This window comes from Leucopleurus acutus (genome assembly GCF_964270905.1).
Source record: "Leucopleurus acutus genome assembly, chromosome: 15".
In the NCBI taxonomy this organism is placed as follows: Eukaryota; Metazoa; Chordata; class Mammalia; order Artiodactyla; family Delphinidae; genus Leucopleurus; species Leucopleurus acutus.
This window is the reverse complement of record NC_139157.1, coordinates 31,012,978-31,040,397: the sequence shown is the minus strand read 5'-3', so window position 1 is coordinate 31,040,397 and position 27,420 is coordinate 31,012,978. Positions and strand designations below refer to the sequence as shown.

The 27,420-nt window shown below is 39.6% G+C and overlaps 2 protein-coding genes across 4 annotated transcripts in view; one reads left to right on the top strand and one right to left on the bottom strand.

The window, feature by feature from the left end:
• MED23 (mediator complex subunit 23) overlaps positions 1–7,744 on the bottom strand; it is a 42,320-nt gene extending 34,576 nt beyond the window's left edge. For both annotated transcript variants that reach the window (XM_082855678.1, XM_082855679.1), the window contains exons 1-6: positions 7,562–7,744; positions 7,178–7,209; positions 6,932–7,019; positions 4,036–4,160; positions 1,794–1,905; positions 269–367 (exon numbers count right to left, since the gene is read on the bottom strand). In XM_082855678.1, the coding sequence (XP_082711804.1) occupies positions 269–367; positions 1,794–1,905; positions 4,036–4,160; positions 6,932–7,019; positions 7,178–7,209; positions 7,562–7,609 (504 nt within the window). In that variant the 5' untranslated portion in view covers positions 7,610–7,744. The remainder of the gene's footprint in view (positions 1–268; positions 368–1,793; positions 1,906–4,035; positions 4,161–6,931; positions 7,020–7,177; positions 7,210–7,561) is intronic.
• A 17,151-nt stretch (positions 7,745–24,895) lies between these two features.
• ENPP3 (ectonucleotide pyrophosphatase/phosphodiesterase 3) overlaps positions 24,896–27,420 on the top strand; it is a 60,327-nt gene continuing 57,802 nt past the window's right edge. Inside the window, exon 1 of one of the 2 annotated variants that reach the window (XM_082855681.1) lies at positions 24,896–25,029. In XM_082855681.1, the coding sequence (XP_082711807.1) occupies positions 24,952–25,029 (78 nt within the window). In that variant the 5' untranslated portion in view covers positions 24,896–24,951. The remainder of the gene's footprint in view (positions 25,030–27,420) is intronic. The other variant, XM_082855680.1, reaches the window with a different exon arrangement.

Sequence of the window (27,420 nt, the reverse complement as noted above, 5' to 3'; positions counted from 1 at the left end):
TTTTAAGTTGTGCAGGCTGATGTTTTAAAATGGTTGAAAATACTTGAATATCAATATTGTTGCTTTCATAGTTAAAAACCATGAATTAATTAAAATATAAAATTTCCCTTTGAAATACAACAGAACTGAAATAGAACCTTTAAAACACGATTTTTGTAGAAGTAAAGAAATGGAACGTTTTACAAGCTACTGTAAGTTTTAAAAGCACAGAACTATGTAAAACTAGACTTCTTTTAGGATATGATCAATGAATTGCAGACATGTTTACCTCTCTTGCTGCTAGAAGCTGCTGTACTACAGCTGAGCTCACTGTATTGGGAATTGTTAAGGTTTTCTCCAAAATCACTTTTAAGAGATCTCGAACACCCTGATAGAACAAAAAAGTCATAGGTTAAAATATAAAAACGTACCCGGTGCTAGTTAAAACATCTAAAGTTTTCAAGGTTATACACTTGGAAAAAAAAATGTTACCCTCAAGGTCACACTTTTGATTTTTTCTGAACCAGCGCTAACATTCAACCTCCTAACATTAACCCAAGACATGTGTCATGTTCCAAAGCAGGATTCTAAAGGATGGCTTGCAATATGAATGAACGAAGAAAGTCACTTATAAATAAAAATTAAACTTTCCACACTCTGCTAAGCTTTTTTGACCATCACAACATTAGAAGAGTTTCTATTACTATGAGGGGCCAAAAAGTTTAATTTGAGCTTAACGGACAGAAATATATTTGAATATAACTTGAAAATACTCTGAAAACATGAACAATAATACAAACTTTCTGGCAGATGACCTTTTCTACTCCTTCCCATTGCATGTTCTAACTTTATTCCCCCTTCTCATCATCCATCACATACTTTAATCCCTCAAACTTATCGAATAAGGCCATTCTGTTAACTGGTCATCCATATCTATCACCAGTTGCATTATTTCAGAGCAGAATCTGATACATAGAGAAGAAATTTCATTCCATAGTATAAACAATGTGATCAATCTTGTAAAAAAGACAGACAAAACATATATATGAAAGAAATTAGAAACAATTATAAAGCACCATACAAATAAGTACGGAGGTAAAAACCACATATTAATGCTAAGAAAAGTGAAGTACAAGTACAGAGAAAATAATCAGAAAAAGCTTCTTAGAATTAATTCAAGCCAATACTTATCAGTTAAGTCATTTTAGATTAGCAAAAATACAGACATAAAGCACAGGGTCAGGTATTGGCAAGTCTTTCAAAAAGGACAATAACAAAAGTGGCTTGAATGAAGGAGAAGCTTCTGCAGCTATGGAGCTCCTGAGATGTATTATGAGACACAATTAGAGACTGTATGCTGTTGTTTTTGGTCAAGAGCAGAGTGCTGAAGACACCAGTTAAGGAAGGAAATGTGTCCAAGGGAGGTCAAGGTGAAGCAGGACTTGCTCCCTTCATCAGTTGATGCCTGCATCTCTTCTCAGTTCCATACACACCTGCTCTGTGCTTTCATTGGAAAGGGGCCCCAACATCCTAAGATCTGTGGCATGAAGGGACCCAGAGTCTGCCTGGTGACTTCCCTACTTGTCACAGAAATTTACCAGCCACCTGCATTTTTAAGAATGTTGGGAGGGGAGCAGAGAAGCTGCGAGAAACACTGAGCAATTTTAAATCCCTTCAGGAGATACAACAAAAAAGGAGATTTTGTAAATGGTTCCACTTCATTTCTCCCATGTGAAATTATGATATGTACACTGAATAAGTAATCACACCTAACAACGATTACTTTTTATATTGAATAATTAGGAAAAAAATACCTTGTAATCCACTCCTCCAATTATTTTCCGAACCAGTTTAAATGTTAAGGCCCAAAGCTGTGTTCTTTCCCATTCAAGTGTGTCAGAGTTTATCAGGGATTCACAAACCATCCTAGAAAAAAGGAATACCCATTCCAATTACAAGACAGAATTTTTGCAAGTTCTCTAATAGCCAAGGTCTGCGTACTTTGGATATTATATTTGCCACAGTAAGGTTTTTTTTTTTTTTTTTTTTTGGCCGCGTTGGGTCTTCATTGCTGTGTGCGGGTTTTCTCTAGTTGTGATGAGGAGGCTTCTCATTGCGGTGGCTTCTCTTCTTGCAGAGCACGGGCTCTAAGGCACATGGGCTCAGTAGTTGTGGCGCACGGGCTTAGATCTCCGTGGCATGTGGGATCTTCCCAGACCAGGGATTGAACCCATGTCCCCTGTATTGGCAGGCGGATTCTTAACCACTGTGCCACCAGGGAAGTCCCAGTAAGTATTTTTCATAAAGGTACATATTACTCAAGCACACTTTCAAAAAATTACGTATAGTATTTTACATTTTTTACTTATATGAAAGACTAAACACAAAGTAGAACTAAATAATATTAATTACATTATATTTTTACTAGAAAGATATGTACCAAAAGCTATTGGTTAAATATTTACCAGTTTGTGGCAAACTGTATTTTTCCAAGATGGCTGCAAGAAGACTTTCGATCCCACATGCTCTTCTAAAATGTGACATTGATACTCCTCCCATGAAAAGTATCAGTGTCATTCTCTACCCCTCAACCTGGGCAGGCCTAATACTGGCAAATGGGATGCTGTATGACTTTCAAGGCAAGGTGATAAAGCTTCTGCCTAGCCCTCTTATGAATGCTTGCTCTTGGACTCCACTACGCGGTGAGAAAGTCCAGGTTACATGGAGAAGGCACATGTAGGTTCTGGCCAACAGTGCCAGCTGATGTCTCAGATGACAGCCAGGTATCATCCACCAGATATGAATGGGGAAACCTTTGTCAGGACTCCAGTCATAGCCACTATCCGATTGCAATCACGAGACCTGAGAAAAAACTACATACTACTTGCCCAGTCAAGCACTATAATCGTGAATGTTAATAATAAAAGGATTATTATTGTTTTAAGCCACAAAGTATTGAAGTAATTCACCACACAGCAAAAGTAAACTGGAACCGACTGAGCAATTCCATTCCTGGGTATATAGCCAAAAAAAACCAAAACACTAAACTGAAAAGATACATGCACCCCAATGTTCACAGCAGGATTATTTACAATTGCCAAGATATGGAAGCAACCTAAGTGTCCCTCAACAGATGAATGGATAAAAAAGACATGCCATACACACACACACACACACACACACACACACACACACACACACACACACACACACAGTGGAATACTACTCATCAATAAAAAAAGAATGAAACTGTGTCATCTGCAACAACATGGATGGACTTGAAGGGTATTGTGCTAAGTGAAATAAGTCAGACAGAGAAAGACAAATACTGTATGATAACACTTACATGTAGAATCTAAAAAATACAATAAACAAACTAGTGAATATAACAAAAACAACAAAAGTTAACTGGAACAAGCTCATGAACGTGAGTGATTTTAGTCTCTGGACTGAAAGGCAAAGTCTGCCTGGTTTTGAGCACCGTAAGTATACAACTCTAAGAATACTGCATCCTAGAAATTAAAAATGAGATATTACAAAGGATTACTTGTTGAGCCCAACTTCCTTCTTCATTCCCTCAACCAATTTCTAAACATTAATAAAAAAGAAAATTCTGGGCTTCCCTGGTGGCGCAGTGGTTAAGAATCCTCCTGCCAATACAGGGGACACGGGTTCGAGCCCTGGTCCGGGAAGATCCCACATGCTGCGGAGCAACTAAGTCCGTGCGCCACAACTACTGAGCCTGCGCTCCAGAGCCCATGAGCCACAACTATGGAGCCTGCGAGCCACAACTACTGAGCCCACGCACCACAACTACTGAAGCCTGGGCGCCCTAGAGCCCGTGCTCTGCAGCAAGAGAAGCCACCGCAATGAGAAGCCCGCGCACAGCAACGAAGAGTAGCCCCCACTCACCGCAACTAGAGGAAGCCCACGCACAGTAACAAAGACCCAATGCAGGCAAAATTAAAATAAATAAAATAAAATAAATACATTTATAAAAGAAAGACAGAAAGAAAGAAAATTCTTTAGATTGCTCATATTCACCATTAAACGTACCTGGGTGGAAGGAGACCAGTCTCGACCGCCATTGCTAAGCAGTCATAAAGAAAAGAAATTCTTTTAGGACTATGCTGGCCATGAATGAATTTAACAATCCACTGGATGCACTGTTCGTGAGATTCCTGGAAAATCAGAAAATGATCATGCTTTAGGTCTAAACTTACATTTTGTAACTAACAAATAGCTAACAGTTCCTGGGAGTATATCAAGACTATGAATGATATACTCCATTATAAATTCATGGATGAAAACAAATTCTAAAAAAAAAAACTGAAAAAATTCAGATTTAGTACTTGAGTTATAGTAAGCTTAAAATCATACAATTATATAAACTTCCACCATTTTTACTACATGGCACCTCCAAAAAGAGTACGATTTTATTAACATATTCATGATCAATAGAAAACTCTAGCAAAGATTGTGTACGGCATTGTAAGCAGTGCCCTTACTGGCAGATATAAATATTCCTGTCACTGGGGGAAAAATCCACTATGAATTAGTACATCAGCCTCATGAGAATTTCATGAGTCTAATCCCTAAGAGCCCAATGAGTTATGAATCTAATGACATATCCAATTTCTAGACTTGCAAAACTTTAAATCTGATACCAAAATGTAGTACCCAAATCACAGATTATCTTCTAGGATATCCTCAAGATGTCCTGCTCCTCTGTGCTACCACTGTCCCTGATACACACTTCTACTGTTGAACATATAATGCTGATTTAGAAATACTTATTTTCTTCCCAGCTCCTCCATTAGAATATAAAATTTTCGAAGACAAGGGCTGTGTCTTAACTCATAAAATGTTTAACGAATTATTAAAATATTAAAGTATGTCATAAAGATGTTCAACATCACTCAGAGAAATGCAAAAATAAAACCACACTGAAATAAAATTTCTCCTGTTTTTAGATTGGCAAAGATCAAAAAGTTCAAAGATCAAAAAGTAGATTAACATTCTATTACGAGGCTCTAGGGAACAGATACTCTTACACATTGCTATCGGGAGTATAAATTGGTAAAACCCTTATGGAAAGCTATTAGGCAATTTCTATAAAAACTACACATAGACATACCCTCTGACCCAGCAACACTATAAATTTATTCTGTGTCCCACGCATAAAACTGTGCATTATAGTATTATTTAAAGTGAAAAAAGGTAAGAAGCAACCTGTCAGTTGGTAGGAGACTGGTTAAATAAAGGAAGGTGCAGTCATATAATAAATATTATGTTGCTATAAGAAAGTAAGAAAGGAAGGCAGAAGTAACTCTTAATGGATTGATGTAGAATTACTTTGAGAATTTAATATTAAGAGGAAAAAAGCAAGGTGTTAGTGAACGGTGTACACGGCATATGAACATTCTATAAAAATGATTCTATGCATAAAACACTTCTAGGGGCTTCCCTGGTGGTGCAGTGGTTAAGAATCCACCTGCCAATGCAGAAGACACGGGTTCAAGCCCTGGTCGGGGAAGATCCCACATGCTGCAGAGCAATTAAGCCCCTGCACCACAACTACTAAGCCTGTGCTCTAGAGCCCGCATACCACAAATACTGAAGCCTGTGCACCTAGAGCTCGTGCTCTGCAACAAGAGGAGCAACTGCAATGAGAAGCCCATGCACCGCAACGAAAAGTAGCCCCTGCTCACTGCAACTAGAAAAACCCTGCACGCAGCAATGAAGACCCAATGCAGCCAAAAATAAATAAATAAAATAAATGTATTAAAATAAAACGCTTCTAGAAGGAAACATGAACTGGGAATGCTGTTTGCAAACAGAAAAAGAAACAAGCAATTAAGCTAAGAAAGATGGAAGGCAGATTCATCATTGGGTCCAACCCTTTGCATTTTGTACCGTATGAATATATTATCTATTAAAAGATAATTAGGGTGCTTCCCTGGTGGCGCAGTGGCTAAGAATCTGCCTGCCAAAGCAGGGGACACGGGTTCGAGCCCTGGTCCAGGAAGATCCCACAAGCCGTGGAGCAAATAAGTGCGTGCGCCACAACTACTGGGCCTGCACTCTAGAGCTCACGAGCCAGAACTACTGAGTGCGTGTGCCACAACTCCTGAAGGCTGCGTGCCTAGAGCCCGTGCTCTGCAACAAGAGAAGCCACCACAATGAGAAGCCCGCACACCGCGACTAAGAGTAGCCCCCGCTCGCCGCAACTACAGAAAGTCCGCGCGCAGCAATGAAGACCCAACGCAGCCAAAAAATAAATAAATAAAAAGAAAAAAAATAATTAAAAGTAAAAGAAATTTAAAAAAACGAATGCATTGAAACTCTGTGATTCATGTCTGAGTAGCAAGTCGTAACCACCAGCAGCTCAAGTGCAAACAGTTCTCATTTTCCTACCAAAATGCACCACGAGAAGATGAGGTACTACTGGACTATGAGCTCTTTAAGGATCACACACTTTGTCTTTTTCAAGGCTGCATTTTCTGGTGAATGTTCTCTGTTACTAAGTTTTACTGCTCCTTTCCTCAATTTTATTATATCTTTGTACCCTTATTGTGGCATCTTTGTATCAATGCTGGGCCAGTTTCCAGTTCCTAAAAATAGAAAATTTTATCCATTACACTCCCTAACACAGCTGTTTAGAAGTACACCAAATAAATCAGCATAGGATCAAAATGGTTTTATATAATCTAACTTGGGAGAGATTTATAAAAACAACTCACTGTGCTGTCGTCAACCTGATTTTTCAATACAGATTCTCTACTGGAAGAATACAAATTGAAACAAATGGAAATCAGAATTGACAAATAAAAGATGATGACAATTTTATTTCTCCTTTCCCAGAAAGACCTTAACAGCAACATCAAAGAAAATGTGAAAAAAGAAAGGGTCAAAATTCATCAGCTGAGTGTATTAAAAATGCAGAGCTCACCTGAGAAAGACCACCCCAAAACTGTCTGAAGGCCCCCAGACAGCTAATTAGTTTTGTTTTTTCATCTTCAGGGGTGTCCATAAACATGCTAAAAAACAAAAATAGCATTATTTGCCACTAGTTTTAAAAAGGTAATTCAACATAATCAGAATAGTGGATCTTAAAAACCTCCAAAACAGACCTAAATAAAATCTTACAAAGATACACTCAGGTAAAAACAGAAAAATCTGCCATGCATATACTCACCCAGGGAAAGCCTCTTCTATAATTTCCGTTTTCTGTTAAAAAAAAAAAAAGTAAACGACGTGAATTTTGTTTTTTTAAAAAGGGAGGGGGAGGGGCGTGCCCGAGAAAATAATACAATGCAACAAGGGCAAGTCACCTTAATCAACAACGCGCAGAAACAAACAATACCTGCCTGCTTGGCCTGTAACAAAGGGTGTTGCGGATTTCAAAGGAAACTTGGAATTGGACAGCAGTTTGAGAACTGCTCAACCGTTGCACACATACACGGTTTCACAACAAAGAAGAGATGGAGGAGAGGTTGCCCGGGCCAGGTTTCTTGAGTCGTTGCCCGCGAGCCACCCCCTCTCCCAGCCATCGTCCTGGATCCCTGGCCGTTCCACTCACCACCACCTCCTCAAAAATGCTCTGCAGTTGCGTTTCCATCTGGACCATCTCCCCCGCCTTCCTTGGACACCAGGCGCGCTGCCCGGGTCAGACCCGAGCTCCGGCAATGGAGGGGCAGAGGGCCGCACACGCCTGTAGGAAACCTCAGCTCGCCGGGGTCAGTTTCTTCCCCAAGCGCCCAGCTGAGTCCGTCCCCTGTTTGTTGCAGGGCCCAGCAAACAACCGGAAGCTGCACGGCCCAGCAAACAACCGGAAGCTGCACGGAAGCCGGATCGCTGGGTGTCCGCTGATTACGAAACCCGCAGAAACTAGGGACACAGTCAGATGGTTCCGCCTGTGGAGAAGTGCGGCGCGCGAGCCAGACGAGAGCGCCCCTAAGTGGAACCTCGAGCCTAAGTCACCGCGAGGCCCGGTCGGCTGCAGACCGCAACTTTGCGGCTGAAGCGGGAATTGCTTCCCGCTTGGTGCTGATGCTTTTGCACGGCGGGAAGAAAACAAGCTTGAGACCCAGGGGCTAGAGCCTGCTGGAAATGCTCCTCTTGCGACCTGGGGCAACCTGATGTCTACGAGCTGCTGACCTTCTAGGACTCCGTCAGCAGCCTGAAGCCAGGAGTTGAAAGCTCACTTTTCTAGACGACAGGGACAATGCCTTCTCAACTGTGGTAACCTCAGTGCCTTGCAGAGTGCCAGAAGCACAGCAGGCTTTCAATGAAGGTTGAAAAGGTGAATGAACGCATCACTACTGATTTTTAATTAAAGTAATCGAATAATAATATATACTGTTTTCAGTTATGATCATCAAAAAATAATAATATTTATCAATTACTAAATACATATAGCCTCTTTGGTGGTGGGTAGGGATGGAGAAGGGTGGCAAAGAGGAAGGTTGATTCAGTGGCATGGTCGGAGCAGATACACTGAGTGGTGTGCCCCCCACCGCTGTATTCTTTGAAGCATCAGTTGACATTTTTGTGGAAACTTGCTCTCATTCTTCAAGCTGATTTAGGTGTCTCTTCTTTGTCTTCATATAACACTTTTGTGTGTAAGTAGTAGAGGACTTCATTTATGGAATATTTATCCACCGTTCCCTCAGTGCTAGACACGGTGATAGGTATTCACTGAACTGTATTACAGAGTGTATTTTGCAGAATATCTGAGCTATTATAGAAGGGTGACAGAGCCAGAATTATTAAAATCCAAGTACCCTAGCAACCTATTGTTCTTTTTTGTATGCTAAACAGATTATTTTATTGTGGATTGTCTTCAACCAGATTCACTTCTAAGACAGCTTTCATTTACTAGCAGATTTCCATGTTTCGGCTCTGTGTTTCGAAATTGGTATATTCTCTCTTTTTAAACATCTTTATTGGAGTATAATTGCTTTACAATGGTGTGTTAGTTTTTGCTTTATAACAAAGTGAATCTGCTATACATATACATATATCCCCATATCTCCTCCCTCTTGTATCTCCCTCCCACCCTCCACCCTCCCTACCCCACCCCTCTAGGTGGTCTCAAAGCACCGAGCTGATCTCCCTGTGCTATGCGGCTGCTTCCCACGAGCTATCTATTTTACATTCGGTAGTGTATATATGTCCAGGCCACTCTCTCACTTTGTCCCAGCTTACCCTTCCCCCTCCCCGTGTCCTCAACTCCATTCTCTAGTCTGCGTCTTTATTCCTGTCCTGCCCCTAGGTTCTTCAGAGAAATCGGTATATTCTCAGCAAATGCCAGCTACTCTTGATATTGGCCAGGGCTTGTACAATTAAGTAGGTAAAATGGTCAGGTAAGAATTATTTGTCATAACCAAATACAAAGTAATTTTTATATTATGCTTGCTGATGCTCTATTCACTGAATAAAAGTTGACCATCCATTTCTAGACCTTCTTCAAGTGTTTCCCCCCAAGTCATGTTTTTAAATTGATGTATAATTTGTATACAGTGAAATGCATATTTTAAATATACAGCTCCATGAATTTTGACAAATGTTGACACTTGTTTAACTACTACCTCAGGCAAGATATAGAATATTTCTATCTTCCCAGAAAGTTCTTAGAGTCCTTTTGCAGCCAATCCCCCTCCCAGAGGCAAACACTGGTTTAATTTAAGTAATCATTAATTAGTTTGCATGTTCTCAAAGTTTATATAATTGGATTCACACAGTATTTACTATTTGTGTCTAACTTCTTTCACACAACTTTGTATTTTGAGATCTATCCATGTATATCATTCCATCATATGAATATACCACAGATTATTTTTCAATTCACCTGTTGATGGATATTTACATTTTCAGTTTTGACTACTACAAATAAAGTTGCTATGAACATTCTCAAACAAGTCTCTCTGTAGACATATATTATTTTTCTAAGAGCAGAATTTTGGAGTCATATAGTAAGTATATGCTTAACTTTATAAGAAGTTGGCAAACAGTTCTCCAAAATGGTTTTTACTCTTTTTACACTCTGATACTACAAATTTGTGTGGTTTCTAATTGCTCTACATCCTTGTCAGCATTTAGTGTTGTCAATCTTTTTACTTTTAGCCGTTCCAATGGGTGTGGATTTTCCTAGTGACTAATGATGTTGATTTTTAAAAAAATGTGTATCTTATAAGCTTTTCAGATATCTCTCATGAAGGGTCTGTTTAAGTCTTTTGCTTGCTATTAATCAGGTGATTTCTTATATATACATTTATTTGTAGGAGTACTTATATATTCTGTATACAAGTCTTTTATCAAATCCATGCATGGTGAATGTTTTCTCTCTGTTTTGGCTTGCTTTTTCATTTTTAAAATGATGCCTTTGATTAGCAGAAAATTTTAATTTTGATGAAGTCCAATTTATTATGTTTAAATTTTATGGTTATTGTTTTAAGTAGCCTATGAAATCTTTATCTACCCTAAGGTCATGGAGCTATCCTCCAATGTTTTCTTCTAAGAACTAAGCTTTATAGTTAGTATAGATAGTGTAGATATATAGCTCAAGTATTTACATCCATGATTCATCTTTAATTAGTTTTTGTAGGTGGGGTGCATGTGTGTGTATGTGTTAGGGTGGGGCAGGGCTCTCTCCTCCTTGTTTCCAGAGGGGTCATGGCTGCTGCCTAGGGCTGAGTTGCTCAGCTGCCACCCTGATGGGCCTAGAGAACAGAGCCTCAAGCTAAAGAGAATTATTCTTGAGCCTTAAAGTCTAATGGAATTTTCCCTGCCAGGTCTCAGACTCACCTGGGACCCATGTGACCCCTTCTTTTGGAACAGGAATGCTGGTCTCACCAGTGTATTTTGAAGCAGATAATTTGTTTTGTAGTTTCACGTGTTCATAGAAAGGAATTTTGCCAAAGGATGAATCATACCTCTAGTTTCATCCATTTGTTCTATCACCGTTTGTTGAAATTACCCTTCTTTCTTCATTGCATTGCCTTGTATTAGTCTGGGTCTCTTTTTAGACTCTCTATTCTGTTCTTTTGATCTATTTGTCTATCCTTATGCCAATATCATATTGTCTCAGTTGCTGTAGCTAATTAGTAAGTCTTGAAGTAAGGTAGCTTAAGTTCTCCAAATTTATGTTTTAAGCTTATTTTGGTTATTCTAAATCCTTTGCATTTCCATATAACTTTAAAAATCAGCTTGTCCATTTTGCTAAACAAATACTGAGATTTTTATTGGGATTAAATTGAATCTATAGTGTAATTTGGAGATAATTGATACCTAAGCAATATTAAATCTTTTAGTCCACAAACAGGGTTGATCTCTCCATTTATTTAGTCTTCTTTTATTTCTTTCAGCAATCTTTTATAGTTTTCAGTGTGCAGATATTACATATCTTCTGTTAAATTTAATCTTATGTATTTTATATGCATTTTGGGGGGATGGTATTTCAAGTAGCATTTTAAAAATTCTGTTTTCCAGTTGTTTATTGCTAACATATAGAAATACAATTGCTCTTTGGATATTGGTCATTAATCCTGCGACCTTGCTCAATTCACTTTTTAGTTCTAGTAGTTTTTTATAGAACCCTTAGAATCGTCTCTGTCCACAATTGGTTGTCTGTAAATAGGACAGTTTTACTTCTTCCTTTTCAACTTACTTCTTCCTTTATTTCTGTTTCATGCTTTACTGTATTGGCTAGGACCTTCAGCAGTACAATGTTGAATAGAAGTGGTGAGAACACACACCTTTGCCAAGTTCTTGATCTTAGGGGGAAAACAGCCTTTCATAAAGTCTGATGCTAGCTGTAGTTTTTTCACTGATTTTCATTATCATTTCATTGATACTGTTTGTCAGATTGAGGAAGTTCTTTTCTATTCCTAGTTTACTGGAAGTTTTTATCATGAATAGATATTGGACCTTGTCAAATTTTTCTCTGCCTCTATTGAGATTTTTCAGGTTTACTCTGTTAATGTGATGGGTTTAATTGATGGGGTTTTGAATTGTGGGAGAAGGGAATTTCCCCCTCTTTTTCCTCTTAGTTCTTTTGAATGGCAATTAAAATGACATAAGGCAGATTAACAGGAGAAAATCAAATTTATTACATATATACAGGGAACCCTCATAAGCATAAAGAATTCCAAAGGCAGTAAGGCAAGATGAGGTATATTTATTATTCTGGACTGGAGAGAAGGAGGTAGGGGTCTGGGACTTCAGAGGGACATAAGGCATTCACAGGAAGATGAAAAGAATTAATATTTGGTAAGCATATGTTTGCTAGGCCATCTAGGGACAGCGGAACACAGATAGGACTTTGATCTAACTAGCCTTGGTAGGTTCCTCCCTGTCTACCACACCTAGTTCATACTTTACTATAGTATCCATGGTGTTGACTCCTTCCTCAGACAGGTCTTCTATCATAAATTCTTTTAGACAATAAATAGGGGAAGGTTCAAAGGTTCTTCCTGAGCCTTTTCAGCATGCCAGAGTGGCACATCTTGGGGCAGCCTACCCTGAACCCCATCAAAATGCTAAACCAATTTTGCTTCCATGGGATACATGCTATTCGGTCATGATATATATTTTCTATATATTTCTGGATTCTATCTGCTAATATTTTATTGAGATTTTATTTTTTTTCATATGCTACTATCATTGCCAACTCCTAACAAAACATGCCTTTTTTTGAATAATCAACTTTAACTAGTGAAGAAAACTGCTGGGAGTCATAGGCCTCCAAAAGCCCTTTAACTTTTTTTTGTTTTGAAGGCTGTGGAATACCTCGTACAGCTGAACTCGTGTCGTTCACTTGCTAGGTGACGAGCTAATAATTCTCCTGTCGTGGCTTTGACCTGGCAGATATCTAGTTCCCCAACATTATATACAACACAATATGCCCTTGTTACCATGTAAGAGCTTCTAACAACCTGAAATGAAAGCATTCCAGTTTCCTGCTGCAGAGTCGCTTCAAGAGTTAGGCTGAGTGTATTAATTTGCTAGGGCTGCCGTAACAATAGAAACTGGCTGGCTTAAACAATAGAAATGTACTTTCTCACAATTCTGAGATCAAGGTGCTAGAAATTTGAGATCAAGGTTTTCTATTTTACTCAATAAGTCAAAATCCATTATTATCATTATTTATTTTGATAAATATATAAGAAATATTTATGATTCATAAATTTATCAGTTGGTTGGTTTCTTCGGAGGCCTTTCTCCTTGGCTTGCAGATGGCTGTCTTCTCCCTGTGTCTTCACATGGTCTTCCCTCTGTGCATGTCTGTGGCGAATTTCTTCTTCTTATAATGACACCAGTCATATTGGATTAGGGCCCACCATTATGACCTCATTTTAACTTAATTACCTCTTTATTTGGACCCTCTGTCCAAATAAATTACATCTTCAACATGTGAATTTGGAGGCATACAGTTCAGCCTCAAAACTCCTTCCTCTGGGCCCCCAAATGCACGTCCTTCTAGCATGCAAAATACATTCAGCCCATTACAACAGCTCTCAAATCTTAACCACTCCAGCATCAGTTCCAAGTCCAAACTCTCGTCTAAATATCCTCTAAATCAGGTATAGGTGCTTCAGGTGTGAGGCATTCTGAGGTAAAATTCCCCTTCAGCTATGAGGCTGTGAAACCAGATCTGCTTCCAAAGCACAATGATAGGACAGATAGGACAAGCCTAGGATATACATTCCCATTCCAAAAGGGAAAAATTGAAAAGAATAAAGGGGTCACAAGTTCCAAGCAACTCTGAAATCCAGCTGGGCAATTTCCACTAGATTTTGAGGCTTGAGAAGATCCTTTTCGGTTTGATTATTTGCTCTGTCCTCCAGGATGGGTGTGTGTGTGGGTGGTGGCTCGGTGGAGCTTGTAGGCACCTAAGTGGCGTGACGTGGGCATCCAAGCATGGGAGGGGTGGTGGTGAGGTTGAGAGGCTGGTTGCATACAGGGGAGTTTATCAAATAAGCAGAAATAATAAGTTCAGTGAAAGTCTGGTTTCACACTGTGGGAGAAGGGGAATACATATGTGGAAAGAGAAAACTAGGATGAACCCTATAGTGCTTGATTGAAATTGGATATTTTGATATGAACTCATGGATTTAATAGACGGGTAGTTTTAGAAATAAATACAGTATGAGCTGTCCTAGCTTTCCTCAAACATGACCAAAGCTTTAGCAGAAAGAAAAATTAAGTGGAGCGGCAGATTGAGCAAAAGGGTGAACATAAAACTGTACCTAAGGAAGTATACTGGTGGTCAGGTCAGTGTGACATATCAGTGCAATTTTGCATAGTGGAGCCTTGGTGCTGAGAACAGGAAATATGTCAGAAGTTCAGGAAACAAGCTAAGGCAGAAATAGAGGTAAAGGTGACCAGCAGGAGTTGGGCAAAGTGAGATCAACCAGGATGTCTTTGTAAAAACGGCTAGTATATTTGGATCGCTGTTAGAGCTGGTCTTAGGACAAATAGTTGAATCATCCTGGAGAGTGAGTCCAAGGTAGTACCTCTCAGAATTGGAGAGCCCTGAAAGCCAGGATGGGTTGTTTGAGTCATCAGCTCATGTGATGATCACTTTGGGCTTGTAAATAATGGAGTGAGCTAAATTTGGTTTTCCTTCTGTCTCTTAGAAAATAGACATTTGGTTTAGAAGAAATACTGGGCCAGATTTGAGGATCAGGGGATGCACCTACCTTCCTAAGGAATAGGATATAGCAATTCTAATGGAAAGCTGGAAACCCTAGATGCTGAGGATGGAGATGAAGCAGCTTAGAATCTTTGGAGGATGGGAATAGACCAGTCAGTTGTCTCCTACTGTTGTCATCTTCTTCTCCCCCTAGCTTGGTGATGCTTGTCTTAGTTGAAGCCAGGTGTAGAAACAGGGGTCAAAGTCCATTCAGGTGGAGGAGGCTTTTTAAAATGAGAGATGTGAATTATGAATTAATGTCTTTCAGTTTGGCTGTGCATGGATTAGTTACTAATACCTGATAAGGTTCTTCCCATTGTGGCTGCAAAGAATCTTTTATTTGATGTCCTTTCCAATAAACAAAATCTCTAGGTTTTAATTTATGATCCTTTTCATTTCTTGGGAATTTGCTGTAAAGGTAGTTACTAATTTTTTTTAAAGTGTCTTAATAAGACCCTGGTAATAATGTAATATATTTCCTTTGAATCATTGTGGGTGAAAGTTTCCAAAATATTGTTTTCCCAGAAAACCATTTTCTCAGATACCCAATGGATTAAAGAATGTACATGCTGGGGAGGCTTCCCTGGTGGTGCTGTGGTTAAGAATCCGCCTGCCAATGCAGGGGACACGGGTTCGAGCCCTGGTCCGGGAAGCTCCCACATGCTGCAGAGTAACTAAGTCCATGCGCCACAACTACTGAGCCTGCGCTCTAGAGCCCGTGAGCCACAACTACTGCACCCGCGTGCCTAGAGCCCATGCTCCGCAACAAAGAGAAGCCACCACAATGAGAAGCCTGCGCACTGCAACCAAGAGGGTAGCTCCTGCTCGCTACAACTAGAGAAAGCCCTTGTGCAGCAAGAAAGACCCAACGCAGCCAAAAATAAATAAATTTATTAAAAAAAAAAGAATGTACATGCTGGAGTAACGGCAGTTCGGCTTCACTAGACACTATAAGTTTTGTTTTGTTTTGTTTCATCAGGTCTAAACCATATATGCGTGGTGGGGTCAAAATTCCCCCCTTTTCTTGCCATGTCCATTTCCCTTCTGTAGTGGCAATTTCTTGAGCCTGTAGAAAGAAACCTTTTACTGGGTTAGCAGGGTTAACGGTGAGCATTCTCGAGGCTGAACAGGATGAATATTTAAAGCTGCTTGTTGGGCTGCAGCAACAGCAAGCTGTTTCTTTTAGCTTCCCTAGTGTCAGATTTGGAATGCCCTGTTGTCTTGGTAATTGCTAACTGTTTTGGCACTTGTATAACAGTTAATAACTCTGCAACCTGTCTTTTTTTTTTTTTTTTTTTTTTTGCGGTATGCGGGCCTCTCACCGTTGTGGCCTCTCCCGTTGCAGAGCACAGGCTCCGGACGCGCAGGCTCAGCGGCCATGACTCAAGGGCCCAACCGCTCCGCGGCATGTGGAATCTTCCCAGACCGGGGCACGAACCCGTGTCCCCTGCATCGGCAGGCGGACTCTCAACCACTGCGCCACCAGGGAAGCCCTGCAACCTGTCTTTTCTTTTAGTTTTTACAGGTTGTCCTGAAGAGGTTAAAAACCTCATTGTTTTCATAGCATTCCAAAGTTTTGTGCCATTCCAAAAGAATAGCGACCATCATTATAAATATTTGTCACCTGGTCTTCAGCTAGTTGACAAGCTAGAGTTAAGGCAATTCACTCGGCTTGTTGTGCTGACTTTTTTTCTGATAAATAAAAGCTTTCAGTTATATCCTCTACGGATGTGATTACATCTCCAGCTCTGTAACGTCCCTGCTCGTCCCTTAAGTAGGAACCATCTGTAAATCTAATTAGATCAGCCTTATCAACGGGGCTCCTTGTAAGTCATTCCAGGGAGCAAGAAGATAATCTGTCAACAAAACGCAGTCGTAGTTGTTTTCTTCCTGTGATGCTGGAAGCAAGGTTACAAGATTAATGTTATTACATCAAACCAAGGTGGTGCGAGGTGCAGAAAGCAACATTACTTCATAAGAAGTTTGTTGGCTTTCAGAATTGTGCTGAATGTGGTGAGAGTTTAGAAGAGACTCAACTGGGTGTGGGACATAAATACTTAAAGGAGACCCTATTCCTGTTTCTTCAGTAGCCTCTCTGAAATAACCTTCAGACAAAGTGGAAGTCCTTTTGCTACCTAGTCTAATTTAGTTTTGGAGCATAAAAGCAAGTCATCTGTAAGCATTTTTGTAAAAGCATCAGAGTAAGACAATAACTGTCTATAAATGAACGACTTAAAAAGCGTTGTTCAATGCTTTTTCTCATGTATCAGAATTTATTGGTTAGATTACAGACTGTTTATATTGTTCTGACTCTGTAGCTATTATTTACACTGTATTATTTACACAATGCAATACAGTGCATTGTGATTATATTTTCCTTTTCTGTACAACTTTTTGTTTTGTTTTAGGGGTTAATCATTGTGCCATGTTTTTTCTTTGCTTAGTTTGGGATGTGCCTATGAGTAATTCATCCAGAAACCTCCATCTGAGATATTTGTCTCTTCTCAGGAAGTTCAGATACATAAAGTATATACCAATTTTATCTTCCTCTTGCAGACATCCCTCCTGGAACTTCTGTCCTCCTCTGCCAGTCTGGATTGGCTACTCTCTAAGCTTGCCTCCTGGCTACTATCCTGTCTAGTGTCCTGGAGATTCTCTTTTGTTCTCCCTTACATGCATCTTCTGTTCGCTCAGTTTCATGTCTTCCTCTTTCTCAATTTACTCTCCTGTTTGAAGATGGAAGAGATCATATCCTCCATTCATTTCCTCAGAAAGACTATTTCTTTCCCCCCCAACTTTTTATTTTGAGAAAATTTAAACCTAGAGAAAAATGGCAGGAATTTTGCAATCGTCACATGTTATTTTACATATTTTACCACATTTGCTATTTCTCTCTGTCTCTCTCTCTCCTCTCTGTCCCTCGTCTTCTCCCTATCAATCTATTATCTTTATATGAACTATGTGAGAATTATTTACAGATGTCATAATTCACTCCTAAATACTTCATTGTGTGTTTTCTGAAAGTCCTGCATGTGGGACCTGACTTTCATAACCACAGTACACATAGCACACTCAGGAAATTTAACATCAATATCATACTGTTATCTAAAATACATCCGTACTCACAGTTCCTCAACTGTCCCAATAATGTCCTTCACATATTTTTTTTTCTCCCATCCAGGAATCAAACAAGGGTCTTGCATTGCATTTAGTTGTTAGGTTTCTGTGATCTCCTTTAACTGAAAGAGTTCATTAACCCATTCTTTTCCCCACTTTTCATAAAATTGACATTTTTGAAGATTCCAGGGCAGTTGTTTTGCAGAATGTCCCTCGGTTTGGGTTTGTCTCATTTCTCATGATTATATTCAGGTTAAACATATTTTGTTTTCTGTAGGTATGCTATTGTATCCTTAAAAGTGTTATGTTTAGAAGGTTTAGCTCTTGCCTTTGAGACTCAGAGGTAAGCTATATAGAAAACAAATACATACATATACCTATGCATATACCTACACATATATGCACATAAAGTTTGTGCATAATTTCAAGTGGTCCACAGACCTTCCCTTTAAGCCTATCCATGTAAGCACATGAAATCTTGGCAAAGTTTTCTGCTGTAAGTACAATTGGCACGGGTGATGGGACTCATGTTTTCACTACTCAACAACAGTGCTTGAGTTACTTTTTAAGTCACATAGTGCTTACTAGAAATGTTACCTCTTAAGGTACTGTTATGGGCTGACTCGTTTCCCCCAAATTCATATGTTGAAGTCCTAATCCTCCGTACCTTAGGATGTGACTGTTTTTGGAATAGGGTCTTTAAAGAGGTAATTAAGTTAAAATAAAGTCATTAGGGTGGGTCCTAATACATGATGGTTGGCGTCCTTATGAGAAGAGAAAATTATGACACAAAGACATCAGGGAAGTGCACACACAGGGAGACCACTGTGTGAAGACAGCCATCTGCAAGTCAAGGATAGAGGCTTTAGAAAAATGCAACTCTGCTGACGACTTGATCTGAAACTTCTAGCCTCCAAAATTATGAAAGAATACATTTCTGCTGTTTACATCACCTAGTCTGGGGTACCTTGTTATGGCAGCCCTAGCAAACTAATATAGGTACCTTTCTGAATCCCCTGAAAAAAGTTTATTATTTCCTCTTCTATTCCCCTGGCATTTCATTAATACTACTAGTATAGCACATCTCACATTATATTATGGTTTAACATGTCTATTTCTTCTACCAGACTGAAGTTCTTTAGAAGAGATACAGAAACGGAACATTCTTGCATCTCCTAACACCTGGCATAAAATCTGGGGCTTGGTGGTTCTCAGTTATTATTGTTACTCTGCATTGAATAAAAGCACCCAGCGTGGCGTTATTTCATGGGTGAGGCTTCCTTTGAGGTAATAGCTATTTCTGAAATGCTGGATGTAGAGAAAGATTTGGATCACATACCTGTAAGGTTGTCATAATTTATAACAATTTGTTTCACTAGACATTTATGACTTAAACCTCCAAGGTCATGTCTGAAACCATTAAATAATTTTAGCAAATGTTCATTGAATGTTTTCTAGGTGCCAGCCATTGTGCTAGATAAAATGGAACAAAATGGCAAGCCTAACCTAATGTAGCCCCTGCCTCAATGGAGCTGGAATGCCAGAGAGATTCCAAGTTTTGGGGAAATAGCCCAGTGCCTGTCAGGCTTTAAAGAAGTGGAGTGAACTCACAGCCCTTATCTTCATGAACTGACACTTGTGGGGCTGCTCTCCCAAACACTGGTGAACTCAGGCAGCATGGCGGGACTCCAGTTTTGGGATGTCTCTTCTGGAGATGTCCCTAGAAATTGTGTCATGAATGACACTCCCTTGAAAACACTAAAAACAGCAAGAGCCTAGGAAAGCTTGGACACTTTTTGGAAATAAAATTATTTCTGGGTTTTGAAATGAACAAGAGTGGGCCACTAGAATTCTAACACTAGTAGGGCAGATCTGCACTTGAGGCAAAGAAAGAGAAGTAGTTCTCCAGACCCCAGACACAACCTTAGAAAAGTTGACTGTTCAGTAGAAGACAATTGCCACAATTGGAGGCATCAAATCAGGTTTCTGACTTTTTGAATCATCAGAGGTAGTAATCAAGGGTTCAAGTGATGAGCTGGGGTGGGTTTCTCTGGTTGAGTACATTAGTGCCAGCCTCCAAAACTGCAGAGGGTCAGTTAGTGAATATTTTAAGCTTTGTGGGCCAAGAGGCATAACCAAAGATACTATGTAGGTATGTGTATGAAATTAAAAATGTGTGTACTTATATAGTAAAAGGAAACAAATTTCACAAATTTTTATTGATAAAATTAAAAATAAAGTAGTAGAGCTTTTTTTTCCCCTAGGGTTGGGGGATAACCTTTTGTTTAGTTGAGGTTCAAAATTACTGTTACCTGTCTTCAATATGCATCTGTGCTGACTGGTAATGAGATTTTATGTATTTCATCTTGAGAAGTGTTTTTTCATACACGTAGGTATGCAAAATACTGATATCAGTCCACAAGCATTGATTCTACTTTATCAATCATTGTTTGGATGTCTAGTAACCCAGTCACTTTATTAGTATTTCAGTTCCAGGAACCAGGGTCCTATAGTCCATGGTGAGATTTTGCCTTGTCCTTTCCTGTATACTGCTGCCTCTTGGCCCTGGTTTTGCATTGCTAACACCAGTCCCACCTGGACAGCTTGGTCTAGATTCAGCTCCAATATTGGATCTCCACTTGCCAAGGGCTAGCATCTGTCCTTTCTATACCACCTGCCTATCTGGTTAGCCTTTTTTCGTAATAAGCCCTCCTTGAAGTTGGCCACCTGCCCATGCATCCCTGCTCTTATGTTACTTGAGGTCTCCCTGTCTTGATGGACTTTTTCTGCTGGACCTGAGCCTAATATCTACCTCACCTCCACCACCCTCAGAGTATCTAGTTTCTCTGAACTTTTCCTGTCTGGCTTGTCCAACTACCACCCAAGCTCGAGTGGGAGAACCAGCAAGGGCAGTTCTATAAGACTTAAGGAAGTTGATGTTGGCAGGCCCTTGGGGTTTTCCTGAGACATTAACAAGTGGGCTTTTTGTGATTCTAGAAAATTCCCAGAAATCTGTGGACAGGGGGACCTTGTAGAATGTAAAAAATATTTATGATTGGTGGGGGATGTAATGATAGCTGCCTTTCAGAGCCCAAGTGTTCTAAGCATTAGAATATGCAGAGTGAAGCTTTCAGAACCCAGAAGGTGGAGATTGTTCTAAAACTGAAGGGAAGAAGAATTGTGAGGCTTCCAAGTTTCAAGTAACTTAGAAAATGTAGGTTCAGATGACACAGGCAGTCTAGTCCAAAGTCTAAATTGCCGGGAAGCTGTGGATTTGGCTGGTGTCCAATGTTTAGGAGAACTGTTAAGAAATTTCTAAGACTTGAGAAACTCAAAAGAGGTTGGAGCTTAGGACTCAGGGGAATTGTTATAGCAGAAAATATGACCAGAAGCTGGGCAATGCCAACATCTCTACTGTACATACCTGTACATGTCCCAGGTAGATTGTCTGAGGTTTACTACCCTCAGGAGCTGAAGGATTAAGATATTTCTCCATTATAATATCCAACATTTATTAGCATGGAGATAATCTGAGATCACTTTGAAAATGAAGAATCTAATGTCAAGAGTCAATTAACTTGTAACAGACATAAGACTCTATCAGAGGCCTCCTGACTTCCTTACCTAATGTTTTCTTGTGTTCTCAAGGTTGAAGGGGGTTGGGGAACAAAGGTGGAAGAAGAGAGGAGGGGTGTTCTGACAGTGTGGGAGATTAAACAACTGGTTATGATAGTGTAGCCAAGTTGACATACAAAACAAACCACCACAGAGAGGTAGATAAAGCCAGGAGCACTGTGAACCAGACTCAAGGAGACTAGATAGATTGTCCTAAGTGCACATAGGCAATTAGAACCCAGAAACCAAGAAAAACTGAAGGCTTAAGTCAGATGAGTACACAAAAGCCGTAGGTCCTAGGAATCTCCTAATTTGGAGGCAAATTGCAATGTAGACTTAATCTATCTTTTATAAAATCAGTATGTCATGACACAACAATAACAACAAAATACTCTGCAGTGGGAGCCTGAAGACATGGCAGAATCTCGTTTCTGAGAGATCGCTCACCAAGGTGATCTGGGCAGATGATCAAGTCCTCTAGCTTTATCTGTACAGTCATCAATTTTGATTAGAATCCAGAGTGAAAGTTTGCAGAAGAGAATCCAAAAGCGCATACAGGACTCAAAGCACGTGTTTGGACTTGATTTCAGAGAGGCAGCAGTGAGTGGTGGCTTGAAGAGAGATCTTAGTTCCCTGCCCAGGAGTTGAACCTGGGTAGCCTGGATGAAAACCAGGAATCCTAGCCACTAGACCAGCAAGGCGTAGAGGCTAGAAGCAAATTTTCCCTGGCTCTTTCCCCCATTGAAAAATGCATTTCTCAAGGAGGCAAAAACAAAGTTGATTATTAGAGACACAGCACAACAACAAGTGGGAGAGCACACAGAGAGACAGTTTGTTTAGTTAAGACGGAAGCAAGGCAGAGATACACACCAGGAGAGAAAGGGTACGGGCATCCCCCCCAATGTGGAGGAGCCCCGTAAAAGGCGGTTAAGTCATTTATACAGGTCAGTTCTTCCAGTCTTTGTCTTCCCTCTGGCCAATCGTCTTATTTTGTCCCCTTGGCTAATTTGTCTCAGGACCCTCCCCTAGGTGCACGCGTACCCCTCAGCCAAGATGGATTTCAATGCAAAGGTATCTGGGAAGAAAAAAACAGGACACTATGGCCCGGCATCCCCTGACTTTTGAACCCCAAAGAGCCTTTCTTGGCATGTGTAGTGTCTCCCTTGCCCCAAGGAGGGGAAATATGTTACCTCTTGAGCCTTTACTCAAACAGGGTTTCTTAAGGTGTCCACAGGAGACAAAGCCTGGCTATTCACCCTCTCTCTGTTGTTACTTCCATTTCAGAGTAAACAGGAGGCTGATTGTAAATGCCTAACCTGGAGCCTACCTATCTCCTGTCTCAGGCAATGCAAACAGGAAGCTACTTGTAAGTGTCTATCCTGAAGCCCACTTTTTCCTGCCCCATGAAATGTAAACAGGAGGCCAGTTGTAAATGCCCAGCCTGGAGCCCATCTGTCTCCTGCCTCAGATTGATCTTGGCTACATTAAAAAAAATCACGTAGAAGGATACTTAAAAATACTGCCGCCTTTGCCAAAAGTCCAGAAGATTCTAATCCAATCAATGTGGAGCCTGGGCTTCAGAATTTAAAAACTTAAAATTAAAAAACTACTTTGGGTGCTTCTACGTTTACCTGGTACAAAGAACCATTTGCCAAACGTATTCAAATATGTTTTTGTTCATTTCTGAATTTTTGAAGACCTGGTAGTTCATTGTGGTCCATGGAAAGAAGTCTGCGAGACCGTGAATTAGATTTTCTCTGAACCTTAATTCCTTCTGTTACTGCAACAAATGCAGATGCTTCCACTAGCAGGTCTGTAGGTGGAATTGGTGAAGTGGCGGGGCATAGTGGATGGAGAAAGTGATGGGAAAGAATAGCACAAATCCTCAAAGCCACGAAAGGAAACATGGCTTTTATGCTGCAGATTTTTTCATGAAGGGAGTGCACTTCAATAACAGAAAAAGGGATTTAGCTACAATTTTCAGAAATATTCTTAATATTTATGTCATTGTATATTAGGATAGATTCATTTCTTATTTCTTTCCACGGTCTTTAGGGTTGTAATAATTTGAATAGTGGTTTCCAAAGAATGTACTGCAGTCTACAGGATTTTTATAATCTTTACACTAAAAGAGAGTTTTCAAGCTTTATTTGATTAAATAAAGGAGGTTATCATAGGACTAATGTTCTGTTGACTTAAAAAAAATGCACAACGTGAGAGTTGCCAGTTAAGTTTTATTTGGAGCAAAATGAGGACTGCGGCCTGGGAGACGGCGTTGCAGATGCTTCTGAGAAACTGCTCCGAAGAGGCAAGGCGAGGAGCCAGTTTATATAGAAGTTTTGTAACAAAGGGCAGGTAGTCTGTACGTCAAAAAATTACTGTTAAAGAAAACCAGATATCTCAAGTTAAGGAATTTAGTACTCTTCTATGTATGTGAAGATGCAAGTGTCTGGGCTCACTGAAATCATTCCTTTAATATGCACCTCAGCTATCTAGGGGCCAGTATCCTGTGTTTTCATATCCTGAGTTTCCTCAGCGCTCACGGTAGGGAGTGGCTGCCGTCTGATGGCTGCTAGATGGCAGGTATTCTTTTCAGCCCTGGGTTTCCTCAGGGCTCACTGGCTCATGTTGGAGGGTTACAATCGTTGATGACTGTGACACCCTTTGTTTACTGACATGGTAGAAAATATTTCATTTATCAGTTCCATGGAATCACACTTTGAGAATTATTGCCTTAGGGCCGTTTAAAATAGAAATGTGTAAAACCCACCATTTATTAGAACTCTCTTAGGCCACACTGCTACTAATTTAGCTTCTTTCATCAGAAATCAGTAACCCCCTCTCAGCATGAAATATATGTATCATGAGACCAATCTCGTCTATGTAAATAAGAAAGGATCCCATTTAATTAGTTAGTGAAAATTACCTTGGATTTGGGGCTATAGAAGACTTGGGTTCCAGTTCCACTTCTGGCATCTAGTAAATGTGACTTGGGACAAGTAAGTCACATAATTTAAATAATCAGAGCCTTACTTGACTACTCTAAAATGCAAGTCATAATTATCACATGATTAATACTTTATACAGATTTGGCAGAGTTGGAGTTTTTATATGGATAAAGCACATGGTTAATATGTTAGTTTTCAACAGTGACAGGAAGTTTATATAAATGTAGAAACTTTCTAGAATTTTGGTAACAAGGTGTTTTGTTTGGGGTTATTTTTAAAGAAAATCAATGATCATTGTATTAAAATTTGATTATTATATTATTCTTGTTACATATATTTTGATTAGTATTTAGTAGAAACCATAAGGAGAGAAAGAACAGTTGTCTACAATGTACTAGAAATGAACTTTTATCTCTCGACACTGTTATTTTTTCCTCTCTCTTGATTGCCCAATCACTAAAGAGCTGTGCTCTTCCCAAACATTTAAAAGTCAGTTACAGCCCCGTAATTCATACAGTTTCTCTTTGCCAGACTAGAAAAACGAAGGAGTTCTACCATTTTCTGGTAGAACAGGTTTATACAGCTAACAGAACAATGGATCCTACTCTGGGTTTATCAACGGAAGAACCTGTTATGAGAAACACTGTTAAGAAGTACAAAATAATTTGTATTGTAAGTACATTTTAACATTTTCGTCTCTGTAGCTTTGTGACTAATGGTAGGGGTATGACTCCCCGATTGTATTTGTTTGTGTTGCTATTTAAATGTAAAGTTTTAAGTAATTGTGTTCAGTTTTATCCCTTATGACAACTCTAAAGCAAAGTGAATCACATTTTGCAAATAAGAAATTTGAGTAACAACAAATTAATATTTGATCAATCTAAAAGGTTGGGATCTGTGGCAGAACATTTAGCAGCACTGATTTTACCATGATTATAATTATATTTATCTCCCAAGTCACCATTTTTAATTTATTTTGCATGAATATTTTAAGACAAGAGAGTGAGGAATTAAAATCACTGTGTCTTATATTCTTTGTTGGACTCTTGATTTTATCCTATTTTACTTCACTCCTAGAGGTGGTCTCTTTTTCCTATTTTCTCTTTCTTGTTCCCTTACATGGTAAGATCTTCCCTGTCCTAAAACAACAACAACAATAACAAAACAAAAACAAAAAACTTTCCTTGACTTCATTACATTCTCTTTTCCTTCTACCATCAAACTTTCAGCTCTAGCCATTGTCTCAATTTTCTCACCACCCAACCATTTTTTGTTCTCTAGCTTTGCTTTTACTGTACTCAAGTCACCTCCTCAAAAGTCAGCCCTTCTCCCCTATCCTTCTCCTGCTGAGTCTCCTAACAATAATACACAGATATTGTGGAGCAGTTTCTCATTTTGAATTCTTCTGTCCCCTTGCTTTCATGATGGCATTGACATTCCCATTTTTAGCACTTTTCTCCTTACCTGCTTTATTGGCTGATTTATCTTTCTTCTCATTATGCATTTCACCAAACCCTATCTAAAGATCCTTTCGTTAGGAAATCTCACCTTCTTTAATGGTTTTAAGAGCATATTCTCCACCAAGAATTCCAAGTCGGCCACTAGTTCTGACCTCTTGCTGAGTGTCTACCACACCATTCCAAGTGCCTGCTTGCTGGCTCCTCAATCCAGCACCTTCCTTGTAGCTAAAACCATTTGCATAGTTTTCTCACACCTATACTGCTGCAGTTTTCTCTTAAATTCCCTACTTTTCTTCTTTTTTCTTTCTTTCTTTTTTTTTTTTTTTTTTTGCGGTATGCGGGCCTCTCACTGTTGTGGCCTCTCCCGTTGAGGAGCACGGGCTCCGGACGCGCAGGCTCAGCGGCCATGGCTCACGGGCCCAGCTGCTCCGCGGCATGTGGGATCTTCCCGGACCGGGGCAAGAACCCGTGTCCCCTGTATGGGCAGGCGGACTCTCAAACACTGCGCCACCAGGGAAGCCCAATTCCCTACTTTTTTTAATGTCATTGCCATTCTCTCTGTCACGCAAGCATTGTTTGGAGGAGTAAATGAAACAGTGTGTATATGTATTGAGCTCAGTGACTATAACAAAGGAAACTCTCAAGATATTCTATTTATTTATTGTTCTGGGAACTTTGGCATTCTCTTTTAGCTCTTATGCCATTTACTATATTTATCCTACCTTATTAATTCAGGGAATTATCAACTCCTCGGGAGCAAAGTCTGTTCATCGTTTATTTCCCTTCGTTGTATCCTTTTAGTGGGTTGTTAGTACACGTAAACAGAAGCTCAATAGTTTAAAATCATAGCTTCAAAGTTACCCTATTGTTTCTAAATTTTAGTACAAGTTTTATTTAAAATTTTTTAATGTACCTATTGTGTTTCTAGCATTCTTTTTTCAGCCAAGCTAAAGCCAAATGTTGGTTTCTCAGTGATTTCTGGAGTCCAAAGCACTCCCCTCTCCATTTTGTAGATAGCATTAGATAGTTTAAGATATATTCGCACCTTAATATCAAGAAGCTTATTCAGAATTACATACTTAGAGTCAATGATTATACAACATTGAAAATGAACCTTTTTATCCTTGAGGAGATTACAGAATAATGCGAGAGCAAGTCATAAATATATGGAACAAGTACAAAATCACTAAGAAATAGACATGAAGATTTAACATTAAAAAGTTTTAAAGCATCCTAAGGACAGCTAGGTGTTGTCTATTGTTCCAGCAAGTTTGAATGGCCAAAGGACCAAAAATAAGATGTAAACTGAGATATAGCCGAAATGTAAATCTATGACACATGAGGTTTACCATAGGAGAGTTTCCCAGTGCTTTGTTGCTTTGTAGCGTTAGTAGCCTTAGTCAGCTGTGGCTCTTGAGCATCATAATAAGGGAAAAAGTGCTAATGATGTTATTTAATAACTGTTTATGTTTACTTTGCCCTCTCCATCCTCTCCACTGAATGAATACCTGCTGGAAGGTCACTGACCCTTGGGCTAATTTTGAGTCTTCATGAAAAAATTTTAACCATATTTTCCCAATCACTGAATTCACTTCTATTGTAA